At 44.0% G+C, this 23243-nt stretch overlaps 2 protein-coding genes across 5 annotated transcripts in view; one reads left to right on the forward strand and one right to left on the reverse strand.

Moving 5' to 3' along the window:
• LOC309977894 (NACHT, LRR and PYD domains-containing protein 12-like) overlaps positions 1 to 21649 on the forward strand; it is a 49610-nt gene extending 27961 nt beyond the window's left edge. For all 4 annotated transcript variants that reach the window (XM_082864257.1, XM_082864259.1, XM_082864256.1 and 1 more), the window contains 10 exons: positions 1567 to 3226; positions 5197 to 5286; positions 10691 to 10861; positions 10975 to 11145; positions 12766 to 12945; positions 13638 to 13808; positions 13917 to 14087; positions 15014 to 15184; positions 15303 to 15473; positions 19606 to 21649. In XM_082864257.1, the coding sequence (XP_082720383.1) occupies positions 1567 to 3226; positions 5197 to 5286; positions 10691 to 10861; positions 10975 to 11145; positions 12766 to 12945; positions 13638 to 13808; positions 13917 to 14087; positions 15014 to 15184; positions 15303 to 15473; positions 19606 to 19687 (3038 nt within the window). In that variant the 3' untranslated portion in view covers positions 19688 to 21649. The remainder of the gene's footprint in view (positions 1 to 1566; positions 3227 to 5196; positions 5287 to 10690; positions 10862 to 10974; positions 11146 to 12765; positions 12946 to 13637; positions 13809 to 13916; positions 14088 to 15013; positions 15185 to 15302; positions 15474 to 19605) is intronic.
• On the reverse strand, positions 7170 to 8443 carry TEX13B (testis expressed 13B; the record flags this gene model as incomplete). The annotated part of the gene is given in 3 exon segments (XM_082864398.1): positions 7170 to 7771; positions 7774 to 7819; positions 7985 to 8443. Coding segments are annotated over 3 exon segments (1107 nt in total).
• Positions 21650 to 23243: the final 1594 nt, after the last annotated feature.

Here is a 23243-nt window from a genome sequence, read left to right on the forward strand (position 1 = left end):
TATTTGGAAAATACTAGCTTAGATATTCACTTAACAGAAGTTTGAATTTGATAACTGACTCCTTGGATTATTTTTTCTAGTTGCAGAAAGTGAAAAACTATGTAATATAGTATTTAAGCATATAGGCCATGGCTTCAGACAAACCTGAGTCTTCATTGAAGTCTCTGCCATTTACTAGCTGTTGAACCTTGGACAAGTTACCCAATGCTATAAGCAGGACTGGCTACATATTTATGGGGTATGGTGCAAAATGAAAAGACAGGATTCCTTGTTCAAAAATTATTAAGAATTTCAAGATAGGAACAGAAGAGCATTACACCAAGTATGGATGCTCTGAGCACGAGGCCTAAGCACAGATTGCACACCCATGAACGTATAACCCTGGTTATAAGTTTTCAGTTTCCTCAACTATAAAATCTGGATAATACCTACTTCATGGGATTATTATGATGATTAAATTTTTTAAAATGTATGTAAAGGGCCTAGTACAGTATCTGACACAGAATAGGCATAATAAATGGCTTTTTTTAATTCAAAAGCAAGCATTTATAGCCATTTTCAATAAATATTGAGTGTCTACCATGTTCCAGGCACCAGCTAGGTACTTAGAGTACTATGATGAAAAAGACAGACAAGGTCCCTGTTTTCATGTAGATTAGTGGGAAAGACAGATAATGAAAAAAATAAACAAGACAATTGTAAATTGTGCTAAGTGCTGTAAAGGGAAAACAGGGTCCTGGGAGAGGATATAGTAGAGAGGATCTGCTTTAAACTGGATGGTCAGGGAAGTCTTCTTCTAGGAAGTAATGTTTAAGGTCTGAAGGATGAGAAGGGGATCTCCATGGGAAGAGCAGGAAGAAGTGTGTTCCAGGCAGAGATAATAGCTGGTGGAAAGGCCTGGAAGTGGGAAAGAACATGACATTTGTGAGGAGCTAAAGGTAAGCCAGTGTGGCTTTAGTATAGGGACTGAGAAGGAGAGTGATATAGAAGGCTGGGGAGTGAAGGTAGATAGGGCCCAGATCGTAGCAGACCTTGTAGGATGAGGTAAGGATTTTGGATTTGATATCAAGTGCAATGAAAAGCTCTTGAAAAGTTTTGGGCCATGGCAGTGACGTGATGTAATTGATATTTTTAGAAGATCACGTTGGCTGCCTGCGTGGAGAGGAGCCATAGATGGCAAGAGTATAAATGAGTAGGAGGCTGTTTCAGCAGTCCAGGAAAGAGTTGATAGTGCCTTGTATTGGGTGGTATTTGAGGTTGTAGTGGCAAATAAATGGATTGGAGGCTTATTTTGGAGATATAAATGATAGACCTTGCTAAATGGATGTGGAGGATTCAAGGGAAAAAAAAGAAATAATGAATCCCAACATTTTTCTGAGCCCTGAGGAGGGGTTTTTTGGGGGGGTTGGGCAGTGGAATAGAAATCAAGAGCTCAGATGCATGAAGTTTGAGGAGGCTTTGAAACATCTGAGTAGAGATGGTGGTGATGGTAGTATTAGTTATAGTTGTTGTTTGTATTGTTGTCTAGTATTCTGTGATTACTGACTCTTGGTGTCACCCCATTAGATTACAGGAAAGTATTTAGAAAACATCTGAAAGAAAAATACCTAAAAAAAGGAGTTGACAAATGTTATCACCATGGCAAGCATATAGAGTCACGACTGCTTGTTGTAAAAGAACACTGTATATCAGAAAAGCCACCATGCGGAATTCCTCAACAAAATAATTTTATTGAGATGGAACATATATTTGATCCTGATGAAGAGGGCTCCAGCTTATCCCAAACTGTGGTGCTTCAGGGATGTGCTGGGATTGGGAAAACAGCTGTGGTGCATAAGTTCATGTTTGACTGGGCAGCAGGAATGGTTACTCCAGGCAGATTTGACTATCTCATCTATGTAAACTGCAGAGAAATAAGCCGTTTTGCTAACCTTAGCGCTGCTGACCTGATCACTAACACTTTTCAAGATATTGACGGACCAATCCTGGATGTTATTCTTGTATATCCAGAGAAGCTTCTGTTCATTCTTGATGGATTTCCTGAGCTTCAGTACCCTGTAGGTGACCAGGAAGAGGATCTTAGTGCCAATCCCCTGGAGAGGAAGCCAGTAGAGACCCTCTTATGTAGTTTTGTGAGGAAAAAACTGTTTCCTGAATCCTCCCTCCTGATAACTGCCCGGCCTACAACCATGAAGAAGCTTCACTCTCTGTTAAAACAAGCTACCCAGGCAGAGATCCTGTGGTTTACAGATGCTGAAAAGAGAGCATATTTCTTGAGTCAGTTTTCAGGTGCTAATGCTGCAATGAGAGTTTTTTATGGTCTGCGAGAAAATGAAGGCCTTGACATTATGTCTTCTCTTCCCATCATCTCCTGGATGATCTGCAGTGTCCTGCAGTCACAGGGAGATGGTGACAGGACTCTTATGAGATCACTTCAAACCATGACTGATGTGTATCTGTTCTACTTTTCCAAGTGCCTCAAAACCCTTACAGGCATCTCGGTGTGGAAGGGACAGAGTTGCCTGTGGGGCCTTTGCTCTTTGGCTGCAGAGGGACTGCAGAACCAGCAGGTCCTGTTTGAAATCAGTGACCTCAGAAGACATGGGATAGGAGTGTATGATACCAACTGCACTTTTCTCAATCACTTTTTGAAAAAAGTTGAAGGAGGTGTCAGTGTCTATACTTTCCTTCACTTCAGTTTCCAAGAGTTCCTGACTGCTGTGTTCTATGCCCTGAAGAATGACAGCAGCTGGATGTTTTTTGATCAAGTGGGGAAAACGTGGCAAGAAATATTCCAGCAATATGGGAAAGGATTTTCATCATTAACAATACAGTTCTTATTTGGCCTCTTACATAAAGGAAAGGGAAAGTCTGTGGAAACTACTTTTGGGAGAAAAGTCTCTCCAGGACTTCGAGAGGAGTTATTGAAGTGGACTGAGAAAGAAATAAAGGATAAATCTTCTAGGTTACAGATTGAGCCAGTGGACTTGTTTCACTGTTTGTATGAGATTCAGGAAGAAGAATATGCAAAAAGGATAATTGATGATTTAGGGTCAATTATACTGCTTCAACCTACCTATACAAAAATGGACATTCTGGCTATGTCATTCTGTGTAAAAAGCAGTCATAGTCACCTGTCAGTGTCTCTGAAGTGTCAGCATCTACTTGGATTTGAGGAGGAAGATCAAGCTTCAGCATTCATGCCACCAACCTTGACACTTAATCAGTGAGTATACTAATGTCTTTTCACCAGTGTTTTGGCCTACAGAAATGATAGGCCTTCTTGTTTATTTCAAGTATTCAGGCACATAATCATTTCTAGCACTTTCAATAAATAAATTGAATTATCTCTGCTTTCCATATTGTATGTCAATCAACACAATGAGGATTTATTGAGTATCTATCACATATTGAGCACTGGCCAAGGTAGACACTGAGGGAAAGCTAACATTTGTGAGAACTTAACTATGTGCTAGGCACTGTGTTAGCCACTGTAAGTGTGTGTATGTGAGTGTGTGTGTCCATTAGTCTTCACTGTCTCTCTGTGAAGGTGCTTTGTAATTATAGAAAGTTATGAGCATATAAATCATTAAGATTATCATTGAAGACTCTGCTATTTTGGTGCTGATGACTATTCTGGAAAAAGTTGTAAATTTAATGTTCAATTTGTCCTCACTCTTCTCTACATATACTTCATCACTGAGGCCTCAAAGAGCTCCAGGTTGGTAAGGGACATAGCTGCACTCCTGTGTATATTGCTATAAAGCCTGGGTTCTTTCTTCTAGACTCACACCTACATGGAGAGTTGAGAGCTGGAGTTCAAAGAGGTTTAGGTAAACCACTTACACAGTATGTACTCTGTATACTACAAAATACAGCTCTACTGACTTACTAAAGCAGCCAAGGAGACTTATACCTGCATTGTCTGGAAAATGCCACTGGTCATAAGTCTGTTCTCAGTACTCAGGTTAATATCGACAGTGCCTCTCATTTAGTTGTGGGGCCAGGTGAGGGGTAGGGGACCTTGAGAAGGAGACAGGAGTGGGCAGAAGGCTCAACTTGGGAAGTGAGTTAACCCAAGTCTTTTCTCTGGTAATTGTTAGTTCCTCAGTGGGCAGTAGCATAGAGGTGGAATTGAACATGGCATAGGTATGTTTGTGGAAAGTGAGGAGGGGAAGGGAGGTGCAGCAAGTCTTTGGGACCAGAGGGGAAGGGGTATGAGAAGTTACATGGACTTGGAATTGCGAAGCACTTTGGTTACAGTGTCTTCATGAATTCATGACAGCTTCAATCCAACTGTATATTATAAAGTAAAATAATGGACAGTATACATTTGAGAGATTTTAAGCACTGATGGAAACACAAAGGGGCTTCTAGCTCATTTTGGGTTTCCAGAAAATCAGCCTTAGATGGAGTCCCCATCCTTCAACCCCATTGCTTTCATCAGAAGGCTTAAATTCTTTTCAAAGTTTAACCCCCACAAAAACACCCACTTTTCCCAGGTGTGTTGACTAAGTGAGTTTACTGCAGTTGATCCTTGAACAACAAAGATTTGAACTGCGCAAGTCCACTTACATGGGGATTTTTTTCAATAAATGTGTACTACAGTACTATAGGATTGAGGTTGGTTGAATCCTCAGATGCAGAACCTCCGATATGGAGGGATAGGGAGGGCTCACTGTGAAGTTTTATGTGGATTTTCAGCTGTGGGGGTGTTGGTACCCCTAACCCCCATATTGTTCAAAGGTCAACCGTTTTGAACTTTCCTAGTTCTCAATTATTGTAGTTAATTCTTCTATTAGTACTGACAACCAAGAATCAGTTACAGTGTACAGATAGCTTGGGCAAGTCACTTGACCTCTCTAAGCATCTGCAAAATGGTGATTACAATACCTGTCATTGGATTAAGCACCAGATAAGATAAATTCTGTGTGTAAAGTGTTTACCTCGGTGCCTGGCATACAGTACCATGGCTTTGGCTTTGGAGTCAGACAGACCTGAGTACTGACCTTCATTCTGTTCCTCTGTGACCTTGGGCAAATTACCTTTTTGTGCCTTAATTTCCTTATCTGAAAAATGGGGTAATACCTCCTAAGGTTTTTGTAAATTAGCACTAAGATGGCAACAGAAGCCAAAATAAGCCTTTTACTTAAAATTTTGTTAATCATTTTATTTTTGCTTTCTCATCTCTTTTAGGCCCTTCCAGCTGCGTAATTTGCCAGTCTCTCCACTACACTTGCTCTGCCAAGCACTGCGTAACCCATACTGTAAAGTCAAAGACCTGAAGTAAGTTGAACTTTGCTTTAAACTCTTAGGTATTTGCAGGTAAAGACTGGGTTGCTAGAAATTACACTCCCAGCTGATGAAAAGATACGCTACAAGCCTAGAAGGGGTAGGGAGTCAGGCAGCGATCGCTGCCAACCCCTCCTGCCTCTTCTCCTTTTGTATGTGCTGTTTTTGCTGTAGCAAGTGGGTGTCAGACTGTAAAATCCAAGAGTTTGTGTCTGATGCCCGTCCTGGCCCTACCCCACTCCCCTGCCTTTTCCTTCCAGACTCCCATTGTCTTTCCCCTTGGTTTCCTTTTCTCTCCCTCCATTCCCCACGCCTATCCTCCTCTGCAATTATTCCCCCAAGCGCCAATGCTCTGAAGCCCCCACCCCCCACCTGGACCTTACGTCCTCGCTCACTCTCAGGTGACTTGTCTGCTTGTCTGTCCACATCATACACACACAGACAGGAGCCTGCTTGGTTTCCCTCCCACCTCCTCACCACACACAGCGGTGTCTGCTTTCCTTCCCTTCTGCCCCAGAGGAAGAGGTAGCCTTTCCAAACTCACCCGAGCCTATAAATTCACTTACTTTTATTTTTTGTATTTTTGTGAGCATTTATTTTACTTTACACAACACCAAAGTATATAAAGACATAAAAGCCCTCCATCCCACTGCCTCGTACCCCTCCCCACCCCATACCCCCACCACTCCTGCTTCCCCACTGGAGACTGGGGAGGCTTCTCCTGTCATGGGGCTGAACGATAGTAGTCTTCGTCTGCAGCTGGTGCTGGCGTCCTCTGTGTGCAGCCCTGAAGGATTCCTTTAGAGGTGGCCCTGTTGTAAGCCCGGGGTTAACCCCAGGCCTGTTTCTCATGATATAACTCACTCAGAACATGAATGAGCTTCCTGTCCAGTTCATTCCTGGAGACTTGGGATGCAGGAATCCCCACTACCCATCACTCCCTGATGCACCTCCCTTGCCAGTTCCAACATTTTCTTTGACGGTTTGTGATTTGCAACTGCTCTTCTGGTGTAAATTTCTGGCTTGGCAATAATCTGGTTGCCCAGACCAAGAACCCTGTGAAGTTAGCTTAAAGAAAAAAGGATCTGTGTAAAGTGGATTTTCACTCAGCACAACTGCAGGAAGTGAAAAGTGGTCGGGCTGCCACTCTGCACATCTGGGATCACGGGATCAACTCCTCTCTGCTTCTCTGCCTCTCTGCTCCCTGGGGCCTCAGACTGTGATTCTCTAAAGGGCACTGGCCCTTTGTAGAGCACACGGTTCTGTTCCCCCACAGCCAAGGCCAGGCCTCAGCTGTGGCCTCGGTGTCCATGACCCCGACCTTGCCCCCAACTCCCAGTGACCCACTGCTTCATTGCCTGACACCACCCTGGCTATGAAATCTGCCTCTCTGTTCAGATTCTCTGGTGTGAGGATCTGTTTGGCTCAGGATGGGTCAAATGTCCACTCGTGCTCCAGTCATCTACAGTCTAGTTTCAGGGGTGGGGGGGGAAGCAGAGACAAGGGTGTTATATACTGTCTGCCCAGGTCCACCAGATGCTAGAGTTGGGGAGAGACACACACAGAAGCGGCAGTAGTTCTGGGGTGTCGAGTACTAGTGCTCTGGAACACAAAGACGGTCATCAGAACACGTCTGTCTTTCTAGGTCTCTCTCTCCGTAAGCCCCCAATCTACAACTTCCCCGGCCACCACTCCATACCCTACCTTCCACCCCATTTCCCCTCCTCTCTCGCAGCTCCCTTGCCCCATTCACCCACCTACCCACCCTTTCCTTCCACTCTTCCCAAGCCCTCCCCCACCCCTCCCCCTCGCTCTGAAAATTGATTTCCCATCAGGGTACGTTTCTATTCTGTTTCACATTTCTGAATTCAAGGGTTTTATAGCCAGATTCCCCTCCCACAGTGGAAGCAAGCTTTCTCCCCTGGCCTTTGAAGTACTGGAGGTCTCCCCTGCTGGTGGTGATCAGAGCCCCTCCCGTCTCTTTGTGGTTCTTGAGGGCCCATTCCCTGGCCCCCCACATCAGACCACAAGCTAGAATCAGAGGGCCCCCAGCAGGGAGACGTCTGAGATGGAGCTCCTGCTGTGAGCGGTGCTGCTGGTGGGGAGGACGTGGGTGCGTCTGGGAAGGGGAATAAGGGGCATGAGTGTGAGGATGGGAATGAGGCAGGGAGCTGGACAGGAGACTGTCCTGTGAGACAGTCCTGTGAGACTGTGCGCCTGGACTTTGCTATCCCAGGTAAATAAAGCGTGGCTGTGTCCATGGACCTGAGCTCTCCCTCCCTCTGCCCACCAGAGGTGTAAATTTTCTGGTTCCCAACTCCGAGAAGCTGCATAAGGTCTCCACGCAGCTCCTCTGCTCCCTCGGCAGCTTCTGACCCTTCCACGTCCTTCTGTCTTCCTCCTCCTCCTGTGGCTCCAGAAGTGGCTGCAGTAGGAGCAGTGGCCCCTGCCTCTTCTTCCTCCTCACGTGCTCCTTCTGCCCCGTCCCACTGGCAGTGACCAGGCCTGGTCCCTTTGCAACCGACTCCTGGAGAGAAGTGAGCAGATCTGAGACCTGTTCTGGGGGCGGGGGTGGGGGTGGGGTGGCGGAGCGGCGAACGGGACTGGGGGGGAGGGGGGGCACGTGGGAGCGGCAAGCGGGACTGGGGGCGGGTCCCGGGACGGGCCAGGGACCAAGTCAGAGTAATCTTACTGCCTGCAACAGCTTCCACCTCAGGAGGTCCCGCTCTTTCTGCACCTCCGCCAGCCTGGCATGGGCTTGCTGCAGCAGGGAGGCCGTCTCCTTGCGCTCCACGTCCTGCTGTGCCTTGAGCAACTTCATGTCTGAGACCAAGGCCCGCGCCACCGACTTGTGCAGTTTGGCGAGGTAGTACAGCCACTCCACCCTGTACCAGTGTAAGTGGCTCTGCCTGTGGAAGAAGCGCATGCCCAGGGCCAGGCTGCCCCAGACACAGGCCTCTTTGGCCTCGCTGGACACCTGATGATCTTCCAGTATGGCCTGGAGCTTGTCCTCCACCGCCGCCCAGGACAAGGATATATTCTCGAGATAGAACGCAGAGCCTTTTTCGTGCCTGGCCATGCTCTCGTTGATGAAGGCCACCACCTTGCCATGCCGGAACCCGTTACCAGGGTCCTCGAGTTTCAAGGCCATGATAGCTGAGGGCCTTTGGGGCTTGGCTGGCCCTGCGGGGATGAATCAACCAGTTGTCCCCTCCCCTCCCCCTCGGTCTCCTCATCTCCGCTTGCCTCCCCCCCGACCCCGTAAAGAGCTCTGCCCCAGGACACCTCCTGCCAAGCCTCACCTCCTGGCTAGTGCAGGTGCACGCCGAACACACGGGCCTACCACGTTTAAAGAGAGGGCACTGCTCGCTCTCTTTTTCTCCCCGAGGGCTCTGACTTAACAAAGAAAGCCTCTTGTTACCACTCCACACGTTCACCTTGGGACTGTTCCAACTTCCAGAAACAGTGGGGGTGGGTGGGGTGCGTGAGGAAGATTCCCGCCCCCCTCCACCGACGTAAGGGAACCCCCTACGCTGTTGAAAGTCTTTGCAGGCCGGAAGAAACAGGAGTGGTCAGAAAAGATTCAGAACCAAGAACGTGAAGCGCTTGTAATCAAGTACAAAAAGTCTCAAACACCCCCCCCCCACCACCATAATGGTTTGTCCCACTGGGTGGGCCTGCCCTTCCTACAGGTGGAATATTCTAGAACCGGAAACAGCCCCCATTCCTCAGTGGCCTCCACTACCCTGTGGAGGAAGAAGGTGGAGCCAGAGTACAGCCTCATCCCCATCACCCTAAGTGGTAATAAATCCTGGCCATATCCCTCCCAAAAAACGTGTCTTGAATTTCTCTGCCTCCAGCCCTTCCCCCACCCCGGGCAATTTATTCCCTGGACCACTGCAGCCCTCTGACCCCAGGTTTGTTTCCTGCCCTACCCTGGCATCAGAGGGATCTGACCATGTCTCTTTAAACTTCTAATGGTTTTTCCAGGCCTAGAGGATAAACCAGACAGCCCTCAGGTTGAGTACTACTTTGCCACTTACTGTATGACCTTGTGCTATAATTAAATTTCAGTTTTTATCTATGGGCCTAAGATGAGGACTGAATGGCAAAGCGCATGTAAAGTAGTAATGTTTTCTGTGGTCCTAGTTTTGTAAAATGTACAAATCCTGTGTGTGTGTTTGCATATGTTTCTATGATCTTGGAGAAAGGAGTGGGAGCATACACATCAGACTCTCAACGCTGGGGACCTCTGGGGGGTGGAGTTGGAGGGGAAGTTGGGAAAAAGTTTTCGTCTTTTAAAATCTTTCTGTGATTTCACTTCTTACAGAGAACATATGATGCTATATGTATGCATGCATTAAAAATCTTCAGTGGTTATCTTTGGGTGGTAGAAATACAGAACTTTCTCAAAAAAACTTTATTCTTTTTTTTTTTTTTTTTTGCGGTACGCGGGCCTCTCACTGTTGTGGCCTCTCCCGTTGCGGAGCACAGGCTCCAGACGCGCAGGCTCAGCGGCCATGGCTCATGGGCCCAGCCACTCCGCGGCATGTGGGATCCTCCCGGACCGGGGCACAAACCCGTGTCCCCTGCATCGGCAGGCGGACTCCCAACCACTGCACCACCAGAGAAGCCCTAAAAAACTTTATTCTTTATATTTTTCTCTATTGTAAAAATTATTTATAGTAAACATGTATTATGTTTTTCAGATTTTTAAGATTTTTTTTCCTGATAACTTCTGATCACTGTAAGCAATTTCTAAATATCTAGAAAGTAAATGTCTCCCTGTAATCCAACCCTTCCCTTCAACCTGGAAGATAACCATTGTTAGCAGTCTGATATATATCTTCCAGTGTTTTAAAGTAGGCCATAGCAAATAATTGGCAGTTTCTCAGATGAAGCATCCCATTTCTTGCCTCCTGGCTTTCACTCAGGCTGCTGCATGAGTGGATTGTCCCTCAGCGCCTCCTGCTCTCCCCACTCCCATTCTCCTCATCCATCTAAGTCCTGTTCAATTTTTATCACCCTTTCAGAACAACACTCAAGTAGTGGTTCTTCTTACAAATATTTCTTGATCCTCCAAACCCCACTTCAAGCCAGGCTGAATTGTGCCACCTTTCTGTGTCCCCATGATATCTTGTGCATACCACTTGCACTACTTTTCACACTGTATTATAATCTATGATTTTCTAATTTTTTCCCCATTAACTGGGCATTCCTTGAGGGCAGGGTCTGGATCTTAATTATTTCTGTGGTTTCAGCATCTAGCACAGTGGTAAGCATCTGATAAATTAATTATTGAATGAATTTAAATAATTCATTACATCAGTAAGGGACAAATGGGTACCTTTAAAGAGAGTTCTATTTTCTTCTCTGAAATGCCTTTTTCTCCACACAGACTGATTTTCTGCCACCTCACAGCTTCTTATGGCAGGGACCTCGCCTTAGTATTTGAAACCAACCAATATCTGACAGATTTGGAATTTGTGAAGAATACCCTGGAAGATTCCGGAATGAAGCTTCTGTGTGAAGGATTAAAACAGCCAAACTGTATCTTACAGACATTGAGGTAACTGAGCAGGAGAATTTGTTGTCTGTGTTCATGTAATTTTTTTGTCAATTTCTTTTGTTTTGGGGGTGAGCATGAATAAGGTAATGAGGTCATTCTTCTGTTCTCTGAAGGTTGTACCGATGCCTTATCTCTCCTGCTTCTTGTGGTGCACTAGCAGCTGTTCTCAGCACCAATCAGTGGCTCACTGAGCTGGAATTTAGTGAAACAAAACTGGAAGCTTCAGCTTTGAAATTGCTCTGTGAAGGCTTAAAAGATCCAAATTGCAAAGTACAGAAGCTCAAGTAAGTTGTCACTATTAGTTTCCATACTGCAAGAAAAAAGTTAAAAATAGTGCAGCTCAAGATGGATGTTGTATGATCAAAACACATTTCAAGGAGTCATGGAGAGGAAGAATAAAAGTGGCAATAACGTTAATGACAGTAATGAAAACCCACACTTACTGAGCAATTACTTTGTGCTAAGCATTCTGCTGAGTGCTTTGTATACATGATTTCCTCTAATGCGCACAACAGCTCTGAGAGATTCAGGTTACTATCCCCATTTTAGCAGATGAGGAAACAGAAACCCAAGTTCAGAAGGCTAAATAACATGGCAAAGGCACAAGTAGAAACCCAGATGTGTCTGACTTCAAAGTCCATGTAGTGACCATAATAAAAAATTTACCATATATGTATTAGTCAGGTTTCTCCAGAGAAACAGAACCAAAAAGATGTATATAAATATATAGAGAGATTTATTTTAAGGAATTGGCTCACGCGGATTATGGCAGCTGTCAAGTACAGTATCTGCAGGGTAGGCCAGCAGACTGGAGACACAGGGAAGAGCCAGTGTTGCAGTTCAAGTCAAAAGGCAGTCCGCTGGCAGAACTCCATCTTCTTCCTGGGAGGTCGGTCTTTCTCTGATAAACTTTCAACTGATTGGATGAGGCTCACCCACATTATGGAGGGTAGTTTACTTTACTCAAAGTGTACTGATTTAAATGTTAATTTCATCTAAAAAGTACCTTCACAGAAACATCTAGAATAATGTTTGACCAAATATCTGGTACCATGACCTAGCCAACTACTTGACACATAAAATTAACAATCACAACATATATGTGGGGTTTTCTAAAGTAAAATCTCTTTAGCATTAAAGCTTTCTAAATCCACTTTGAAACTCATTTTTTTGGCAAAATACCTCTATTTAAAATTTCCAAGTTGGGGAAATATAGATACGTGATGTCCTTATGAGTCCCCTTCAAGACTGAGTTTGGAGCCTGATAACTCAAGAGAAAATTGAAGACTCAGAGGTTGTAATGTATATCGTAGAAATTCTTGAAAGTGATGGAAGAGAAAGTTGATGGGAAATAGTTCAGGGAATTGGACTACCTAATATGGAGAAACAAAGATTGAGAAGACGGGAAGGTCAGTAAAAACCACTCTTTGTGCCAAAGAAGAAATGTTATATGGATGATGGTGATGAGCTGGGTCTCTCTAAGGATGGCAAATTAATTAGTAATGAACTTATAGATAAAAGGAAAGGAAAGGAAAGATCTTTTGACTGTAAACTGTATTAAAGATGATTATAGCATTTTCCCCTGTGATTCGAAAGAAGATATGAGATAGAGTGCTAAAATCCATGCAGGGAATTAAAATGAGATTAGGTCGTGTTGATATTTCCTCCCAATTCTTTTCTTTTGGGGAGCAGTCAACATGTTTTGAGTTCTCATTGGGGGACACAGTGTTGTGGGAGCAACGTACAAGTCCCTCTCATGGGTAAAAGGGGGTTGTGACATATTCAGGGTTGGGGGGGTCTCATATGGGTGAGCCTGTATTTTCTTTGCTCATGATATTTTGCAGGTAGGGAGTAGGATGATAAAGTGGCCAATTCTGTGTCTGTTCATCTTCCTTTCTCTCCAGGTTGTGTGCTAGCTTTCTCCCTGGAAGCTCAGAGACTATTTGCAGATATCTTGCCTCTGTTCTCATTTGCAATCCAAACCTCACTGAGCTGGACCTGAGTGAAAATCCCCTGGGGGACACAGGAGTGAAGTATCTTTGTGAGGGTCTCAGACATTCCAACTGTAAAGTAGAGAAGCTAGAGTAAGTTTTTTACAACTATCTGGCATCATCTTATAACTGTTAAACTTGTTAAATGCCTGCTGTGTGCCAGCATCTATGCTTGGTGCTTGCCAGAAGTTATTTCACGTAATTCACTCCTTGAAATAACTATATAGGGTGGGTTTTCTTACCCCATTGTACAGATGAGGAAACTTTGTGGATTGGGGGGAAAAGTGACTTGTCCAAGGTCACACCATTAAAAAGTGGTATAGTCAGGATGTGACTCCAAAATCTATCTCCATACCCCATGCTCTTTCCAGTATACTACCATCCTGTGTGTTTACAGGAGTGATGCTAATTAAATATTAACTCTGTAAAGAATACTACTATGTACCCAACACTGGGCTAGATGTGGATGGAGTTATCAGAAGGACTACAAGTGACAGGGCTGCCCTTAAGGACACACAGATATGAAACAGTTAGAGAGCAACACAGTTCAATGTGTAATCAAGTGCCGAACACTGTAAAATCATTTAGAAATGCCAGATGAGCCCAGGGAAAGGGAGGAGGTCACTGTGGGCTGGAGACCTCAGGAGGAGGCTCTGTGTAAGTGGTGGGCCAGGAGCTGGAACTTGAAGGATGGCTAGGACTTGGCTAAATGGGGAGACTGGGAGAACATTCCCGGGAAGCTAAATGACAGCAGTGGTTGATTTTTCTTCTTTGTCTCTGGGTAGCTTGAGCACATGTTACCTAACAGATGCTAGCTGTGTGGAGCTCTCTTCTTTCTTGCAAGTGAGTCAGACTTTAAAAGAGCTGTTTGTGTTTGCCAATGCCCTGGGGGACACAGGAGTACAGCATCTCTGTGAAGGTCTGCGGCATGCAAATGGTATAATCGAGAATCTTGTGTAAGTGTCTGCCTGTCCTTGTCCTTCTCGTGGGCACTGGCATTTGAGGTTTGGTGGGACTCCCCGCTGCCATGGTTAACCGCCACCTTGGTGTCCCCATCCCTCCAGGCTTTCCGAATGTTCCCTCTCTGCAGCTTGTTGTGAGTCCCTCGCCCAAGTCCTGAGCTCTACCCGGAGCCTGACAAGGCTGCTTCTCATTAATAACAAAATTGAAGATTTGGGACTGAAATTGCTGTGTAAAGGATTAAAACAGCCTGACTGTCAGTTAAAGGATCTGGCGTAAGTATCGTGGACAATAGCCACAGGCAGAGTTCCTTGATGTTTCAGCAACTCCCAAAATTAAGTGATTTTTTTCTGGCCTCGTGATACAATCTCTGAGGAAACAATAAACGAAGACCCAGATAATTTAGGGGGAATAAATCTTCCCCTCTCCATAATCTCTGTTTGGCCCTGGCCCAAGGGATATTTTTTACATGACACTCTGATTTTCTTTTCTTTTTTTTTTTTTTGATTTTCTTTTTTCTTTTTCTTTTTTTTTTGTGGTACGTGGGCCTCTCACTGTTGTGGCCCCTCCCGTTGCGGAGCACAGGCTCCGGACACGCAGGCTCGGCGGCCATGGCTCACGGGCCCAGCCGCCCCGTGGCACGTGGGATCCTCCCAGACCGGGGCATGAACCCGTGTCCTCTGGATCGGCAGGCGGACTCTCAACCACTGCGCCACCAGGGAAGCCCTCTTTTCTTTTAAAAATAAATTTATTTACTTATTTATTTATTTATTTTTGGCTGCTTTGGGACTTCGTTGCTGCGCGGGCTTTCTCCAGTGGTGGCAAGTGGGGGCTACTCTTGGTTGTGGTGCGCAGGCTTCTCATGGCAGTGGCTTCTCTTGTTGTGGAGCACGGGCTCTAGGCATGCGGGCTTCAGTAGTTGTGGCATGCAGGCCCAGTAGTTGTAGCTCACGGGATCTAGATCACAGGCTCAGTAGTTGTGGCGCACGGGCCTAGTTGCTCTGCGGCATGTGGGATCCTCCTGGACCAGGGCTCAAACCCTTGTCCCCTGCATTGGCTGACGTATTCTTAACCACTGCACCACCAGGGAAGCCCGCCACTCTGATTTTCTAATGTGTTTTTCTAGTGGGTAATCCTAATACCTAAAGTGACCCAATGCAGATGAAATGATGCCAACCTTATCTACCTTACTTCCTGGCAGACTGTGGACCTGTCACCTGACTGGAGAGTGTTGTCAGGATTTGTGCAATGCACTGTACACCAATGAACACCTACGAGTTCTTGACCTCAGTGACAATGCCTTAGGGGACGAGGGCATGCAGGTGCTGTGTGAAGGGCTGAAACACCCCTCCTGCAAGCTACAGACCTTGTGGTAAGTGCACAGAGACTCTTTGTACCCTGGGCTCTTGTTCCAGGCTGTATATGAAATGGAGGGTCACTGTGGAACTTGGTAAAACCGGTTTCTTTCTTGAATCCCCAATCCCCCGTAGGCTAGCAGAATGTCATCTCACAGACGCGTGCTGTGGAGCCCTCGCCTCTGTCCTCAACAGAAATGAGAACCTAACGTTGCTAGACTTAAGTGGAAATGACCTTAAGGATTTCGGAGTTCAAGTGCTGTGTGATGCACTGATTCATCCAATATGTAAACTACAAACGTTCTAGTAAGTTACTGTGGTGGGGGAAGTGGGAGAGAGGGGGTCAGGACAGGCACGTTGGGTTTGATCATAGTCATTGCAGTGAGAAAAGAGAAGAAAAACTGAGGGATGTCCATGCCTAGGCAAAATATCAAAGTAAGTGAAATTACCAGTAGGCCTCTTCCTTGGACACAGGGACAAGGAGAGAGGTAGGGAACAGGTAGGTGCTGGATACTACTGCTAAGAAAAACAACAGGGTGTAGGAAAAAGAGCATCAGATCCACATTCTGCTAGGTCTGGCTTAAATACTAGGTCTAGCATCTACTAGCTATATGACCATGCTTACTTACTTAACCTCCCTGAACTTGAGTATCCTTGTCTATAAAATGGGGCTAACATGAGTAGCACCTGACTACCTGATGTTAGCATGGGGATTGCATGAAGTGAGACGTTAATTATGAATGTGCAGCCCCTGGCACGTAGGAGGTACTCCATAAATGTTAGACCCTTTCCCTTTCTTCTTCTAATACCTGCCAGAGGGCTTGATGTTTACATGTTGAGAGTCTTCAAGACTCAGGGGGATGAAGCTGTTGCAGAATTACAGTTACAGAAAGTGGAGGTCTTCACCCTTTCGGGTCAATGTTCACCTGCCAGCTCAGCAGGCTGGCATAACACACAAAGTAATTCTTAATTAGGATGTAGCTCTGCTCTGTTGGCGGCTAACCAGTGGCCAAATGGCCATTTATGTCTGGCATTCAGAACTGGAACACATAATGGAAAATAACGGCTGAGTGCAAAAATTCCACATTCCAAAGCCAATTTGATGGATTGAAGCGTAAATGAAAACAGCATAAAGGCCTGATTACAAGTCTGGCTGAAACAGAAGCTGGTTCTCTACTAGCAAAGTGAAGTCTGTTAGACTCGAGACTGTGGCAATTACTGCCCAGGAAGAGGGAATTATTCACAACATAATAAGCCTCCGGGGTTTAGGGACCTCCCTGGTGTCTTTCTCAGAAAAGGGTGACTGGAGTCTGTATTTTCAGTAGGTTGAAATAAACTCAGCAATCAATCCTAATGTTTCTTTAAATATAGAGTAATGTAATGTGGTAGCACCCTATGGTGTGTAAGCTTCAGCAAAGGTCCTAAACGACATCACAGAGAAATTATTTTGTGATGCCATTATTTATTTTTTATTGTAAATTGTTGCACCGTTTCCTGTTTCTCTCACCCTTTGTCTTTTAACCAATGTGCTTCCATTGTGTTTTCAGGCCAACCTTCAAACCCTTGTAATTTGTCAATCTACAAGTTGATAGCAGTGTGCAATAGTGGCTCAAAATACAAAATAAAGGACACACGCACACACAGAGTAGATACCATTCACTGACCTCAAATAAATTTTGAACATTAGAGTGTATATAAGACAGATAACACTGAAATCAATAGAAATATATACTTGCCCAAGTAAAGTGAGAGGAAACTGTTGATCATTTAATGTGGTGGTGGGCTAGAGAGGGGATAAATCCAGGAGAGCCTCCTAAAAGGGGAGTCTTGTCTGAGAATTGGAAAGGCTGAAGGAAGAAGGTTGTTTTCTAAGAGTTGCTTCAGTATGAGGTCTGAATCTTATTCCTCATTGTATTTTCCCCATAAACTTTCTAGTTCAGTGGTTTGCGTTTAGTAAATGCATATAGGAAACCAGTTATTAATTTAGAGCATCTGGGGGCAAGGCAAGGAGACAGTTCAATAAAGACTAGGTATCTAGACCTTCAGAAGATTGAGGGGAAAAAAAGAGGTTGTGGCCTCAGAGTGACAAGTGCTCACCTTCACTCATTCTACAAGCACTTGCTGAATATCTGCTATGTGCTAAGCAAATGTGCCAGGTGCTGGGAGACAAGAATGAGTAAGATGAGAGACGTGACTCGTACTCTTTAGGGACCAGTGAACCTAGTGGTAGAGACAGGCACATAAACTTATGAATGCAGTAGGGTAATCATGAAATCTTAAGGGAACCACGGCAGGAGACAACTCACCCAGCCCAGGAGGCTCGGGGAAAGATTCCTGGAGGAAGGGCCACCTGAGTTGAGTCTCGGGACTATAGCCAGGGAAATGGGGGTAAGGACGGAGAAGGGTAGTCCATGCTCAGGAGATAGCATGAGCAAAGGTAGACAGACAATAAGCAGCATGTTTTGTGGTACTTGAGGGGGATAGAGGTGGGAAACCTCTAGGAAGTTCGCTATTGTTAGAGCATAAAGTGCAAAGCAGAATGTGTCAAGAAATGAGACTGAGGGGGTAGGCAAGGCCTTGTATGCCGTGTGTGATTAGTAAGATCTGTTTGCAGAATTCCGGGTTCGAATTCAGTTGTCACCCTTTTCTTTCACATATCTGAGTAGTAGTACATTTGGGCGCCTTTCCTCACCTTTCCAAAACTGGTTCCAAAGATGGAGCCAGTTTTGCTTCCAAAGCTGGTTGGAGAATCAGTCCACTGCTACTGCTGTTTCTTACTGCCACGTGGGGCTCACCTTGAGAACCGATGATCCTACCCAGTCCCACAGAAGCTTGGTGACTGGATGGTGATACCCTGGCTGGCGTGGATCCCTCCCAGCCCTGCAGTGCCGTTATACTTGGACTCCGAGGTTACATATATTTTAGTCCACACCCAAATGTGCAGTCATTGTTCTCTAAAGTACTATATGTGTCAGAGTGTCTGGGTCTAGAAGAGCTCTTTGAATCAGCCACAGGTATGTATGCGTGAAGCCAGTCCTTGCCCACAAAGATGTACGCCCCTGAGTTGAGTCAGGAGCCCCACTTAAGCCTTCTTCTTTCTTCAAGATATTTTATTTTTGGTGCCTTGGTGCCTTTCCCAGGCACTGGGCCTTGGATAAAGCCCCCTAGATCACCCTGACACATGTTCCTAATTCTAAATTTGGAAAGAAGGGGTTGAGAGTAGGTGGTCTCTTAACTCCCGGAAGACCCCCAGGCTTCCTAAGCGTATTGACCTGCCTCTTCTCCAGCAGTGAGTTATACATGTCAGGAGGTAAGACAGCTTTTGCTAAGTCACTCAAAAAATTCTAAAGTTCTTGTTACACTTCCATGGCATTAAATGTCTACTTACCCTACAATTGCATAACTAGCAGGGCTACTCATTTCACTTTGCTAGATAAAGATTAGCTTCTATCTATTAAAAACTAAAAACTGTACCTCACTACACACTTGAAAGAGTTTATGCCTTCTTTTGTAGTCAATACGTTTTAATCAGGGCTACACATGTGGAGTTTGAAGCGCCTGCAGGACATTGTGGGAAGTTTTCTAGTAGGTAACAGTTGGATATAGGAGTGTTCCCTGGAGGTGATAGCTGAAGCCATGGCAATGGATGAGATCCTCTAGGGAGAATGAGAAGAGAAGAACCTCTGAGGAACATCTCTTGGGAATTAGACCTGGGCAGTACCAACTTTTAAGAGGTGGGTATGGAAAGGAAAACCCATGGAGAAAACCAAGAGAGAAAGGTGTCCTGGAAGCTATGGAAGAAGTGAGTTTCAAGGAGGAATTGCTCAACAGTGTCAAATGCAGCAGAGATATCCAAAATGATGAGTACTGCAAAGTGTCCTTTGGATTTACCAATTAGGAGGCCATAGGTGACCTTGTCAGGGGCTGTTTAGTGGTGTGATGGGGCTGGAAACCAGATTGCAGTGATTTGAGAAGATGGAAGATAAAGAAGTGGAGAAGGAGTGGAGACTCCTTTTTCAAGATTTTTGTGAAAATGAGAAGAAATGTGGGGTTGTAGGCTGGGGAGGGATTGTTCGTTTTCTTTTTTGTCTTGTTTTTTTAGGATAGGCAAATTTGTAAGCTGAGAGAAAGGAGCCCATAGAGAGGGAGAGGTTATAGATACAGGATCAGGGACAGATGGACTCATGGAGCAGGGCCTTGGACAATTGCAGGGAGGGATAGGAGTGAGAGTTCAAGAGGAAGTTAAGCATTTTCTCTTTTGAGATCCGAGGAAGGGAGTTAAGGCTGAGGGAGAAGGTAGATACTGGAGTGGATGAAGTAACTGAGTGGTGGTGTGGTGCAAGTGTGAACAGGAATCTTATCCTTAAGAACAGGAAAGAAAGGTACTGAAGGCGTCTGTTGGCTTGACTTGACACAAGATTCTTTTCATTTTTCATAGCATTGACACGGATCATTTACATGAAGAAACATTCAGAAAAATAGAAGCTTTAAAAATGAGCAAGCCTGGAATCACCTGGTAGTTTCCAAGGAGAGCCCCTGAATCAGCTGCATATAGACCTCCTCTGTCTGGCACCGTCTCTAACAGTTGTGCAGTATTCTTGTTCTAAACCTGTTAACCTTTGCTGAGGATGCTAGTGTGAAACAAGCAGCAGTGATTGCTATTTCTTACATAGACCCATCCACTAAATAGGATGTAAAAGGTGGAAGCACCTTAGTTGAAATGTCTTCAGCAATAATACCTTACATTCTTATATTGTGTTACAATGTTTACTGTGTTTTTACAAAAACCTTCCAAGGTTGGAAGATGAGGCTCAGAGAAGTTGTGACGAGCTCCAAGTCACACAGCTCAGTGGGAGAGTGGGGACTAGCATCCAGCCAGGTTTCTCAATACTCAGACAGGGCAGGGAAACAATAGAAAAAAAGACATGTGAAGGAGTCCACTTAAAGAGACAAGATACCTGAAATAATTAAAGAACAAGAGGGTGGACAAACACATGTTATATATTATGGTGCTGATTTTAAGTAAAACTGTAATTCACAAAAGAAAGTGAGAGGAATGAGTTGGGTTAATAGGTAAAGGCTTCATCGAGGTGAGACTTAATGTGGGCATTGAGAATGAATAGGATTAAGATGCGGGGAGATACACTGGCCAGTGGCTATAAGACTGCAGGCAAAAGGGCTATGTTTGTGAGCAGCTCACCAGAAGCACCTAGGGAGAGAGAAATACTTGCATTAGAGTTTCTTGAGCTGCCACAATATTCATATCCTAGGCTCCTGAGGGTGCTCTCCAGTTCCCAGGCTCCACTCCCTTTCTGAACTTTTAATACCTCCCCCATGTGTTTGTTCTTGTTCATAGACTCTTATGACTGACTCACTACTCATCCCTCACAGCGTATTCCATAGCCTAGCATGGATCCTGCACAAGCCCATGTTTCTATCTCTGCCTGGCTTCCACAAAACACTAGATGAGACAAGTGGAGAAAGGGAGTGCCAGGCAAGGAAAATAGCACAGAGCCTGTGGGACCGACAGAAAAGCAGGCTGACCTGATTAAGGTGTAGAGCTGTCTCTGGAAGCTACTTACTAGCTGTGTGACCCTGAATAAGTCACTTGGATTCTTGGAGCCTCAGTTTTCTAACCTATAAAATGGGGGTAAATTGACATTAACCTTGCAGGGCTGCTGTTCCCAGCATGGTGCCTATCCCACAGTAGGTACTGATTAATGGTAGCTGTATGTATGAGTGTGTTTATAGTTGAGCTGTGTAGTCTTTGAGCCCCCAGACCGTGTAGTCAGTGTGAACTGTGCATTTGAACTAAATGTGTGTGCTGGAGGTGGTGAATCTAGTGGGGGAAGAGACACACGGTGGAAAGTTATTGCAGGCGAGAGGTCCAGCTCTCCATGTCCTCATCTATTATCAGGTATTGTTCCCTGCTGCCCTGGGAGGTGGTAACTCTCAGAGACCCGGTTTGGCCTGAGAAGAATGGTCAAGGTAGCAATTTGTTTCCAGTTTTCTCAAGTTCTTCTTTCCCTTTAGTTATTTAACACTTATTTATTGAGGATTTATTATGTGCCAGGTTTTGTGCTAAGTGTTGGCTTTACAGAGGTGAATATACCTTTTTCTGTGCACTTTCCTTACTGTGTTCTCTGACTGCCCTGGTCCCTCTGTCAGTCTGGTGAACATCTGATAAAATTCAGTCACATTAAGGACTCAAAGGTATAACGTTAAATGAAAAATTGCAGAACCCTGTGTGTGTGTGTGTGTATGTGTGCGTGTGCGTGTGTGTGTGTGTGTGTGTCCTGTTTGTGTACAAAAGGATAAATATGCATGTGTATGTATGTGTCCAGGGTATGTAAGGAAGGATATATACAAGAAATTGCTAACAGAAGTTACCTCTGGCAAGAGGAAGTTGGCAAGCAGGGGCACTGGGAGAACACGAAAGGAACTTTTCATTTTCATCTATAGCCTTCTGTTTTACTTGTTTTTTACCATGTGCATGTATTACGTTTATAATTAATAAACTTGATGTTAAAAATAAAACTTATTCATACTGAGGGGTTATTTTTCTTCTTTTAAAACATGACAATTTAGAAGAAAATACAGGGCAGTCATACATGACATAAAAACCCAAAGGAAGAGAAAGATCTGACAACATCAAAATTAAAAATTTCTTTATGAAAAAAAAAATCACCATAAATAAAATTAAAAGAATATTGATAAACTGGAGGAACATATTTGTCACATGTATAAAGATAAGACTAATGTCCATATATATAATAACAAATGTCCAAATATAAATAACAAGTCAGTATGAAAAACAAAACATAGAGGACTTCTACTTCCAGCAATAATGAAGTAACAGTGAGTGGATTTACCCTCTCACATGAACGACTCAAAGAATGGTCAAAATATGGGAAACAGCAGTTTCCAGACGTTGGATAACAGGCAGAGTTGGGACAAAAAATAGCAAGATGGTAGTTTTGAACAGAACTGTATCAGTAGTCATATTAAAGTCAATGGTCTCACAGCAACCCAATTAAAAGGCTGAGATTGGTAGAATGGAAAAAAATATATTTTAAAGACTCAACCATATGCTGCTTATAGATAATCCATTTTAAATATAAAAACAAAAATAGGTGAAACATAAAAGATGGGGAAAGGTATACTATGTTAACATTATTTTTTAAAAAGCTAGAGTGACTATTATTATCAGAGAACGTACACTGCAAAGGAAAGAATATTAACAGAGGTAAAGAGGGCCATTTCATAATTGGCTAATTAATCATGAGGACATAACAATCCTAAAGATATGTGCATTTTAGTAACATTCAAAATACATGAAGAAAAAAATGACTTGAGAAATAGACAAATCCATAATTTTAGTCAGAGACTTAAATATCTTTCTCAATAATGAATAGACCAAAAAGACAGAAAATAAGAATATGGAAAATTTGAATAACACAAATAATATATTTGACCTAATTGACATCTATACAACACTCGATCCAATAACAACAGAAAACATTCTTTACAAGCGCACATTGAATATCATGATAGACCATATCTGGATCATGTAACAAATCTCAATATTAAGTTAAAGGATGCAAGTCATACAAGTGTGTTCTCTGACCACAATGGAGTTAAATTAAAAATCAGTAAAAAAAAATACATGGAAAGTCCTCCAAATATTTGGAAAGAATTACACACTTCTAAATAATCCATGGCTTAAGAGTAAGTCTCAAGGGAAATTCGAAAGTATTTTCAACAGAATGAAAATGAAAACATGAGACATATTTTAGAAAAGAAAGGTCTTAAATCAATGACTTAAGGTTACATAATAAAAAACTAGAAAAAGGAGATCAAATTTAATCCAAAGTAAGCAGAAAAAAGGAAGTAAAGATAAGAGCATAATATATATTGTATGATTACATTTTTATAAAATTCTAGAAAATTCAAAGTATTCTTTAGTGACAGCAGATTAGTGGTTGCCTAGTGACAGCTGAGGAAAGGAAGGGATACATTATAAAGGTGCACAAGAAAACATTTGGGTGTGATGGATATGCTCATTATCTTGTTTGT

This window comes from Leucopleurus acutus (assembly GCF_964270905.1).
Source record: "Leucopleurus acutus genome assembly, chromosome: X".
Lineage (NCBI taxonomy): Eukaryota > Metazoa > Chordata > Mammalia > Artiodactyla > Delphinidae > Leucopleurus > Leucopleurus acutus.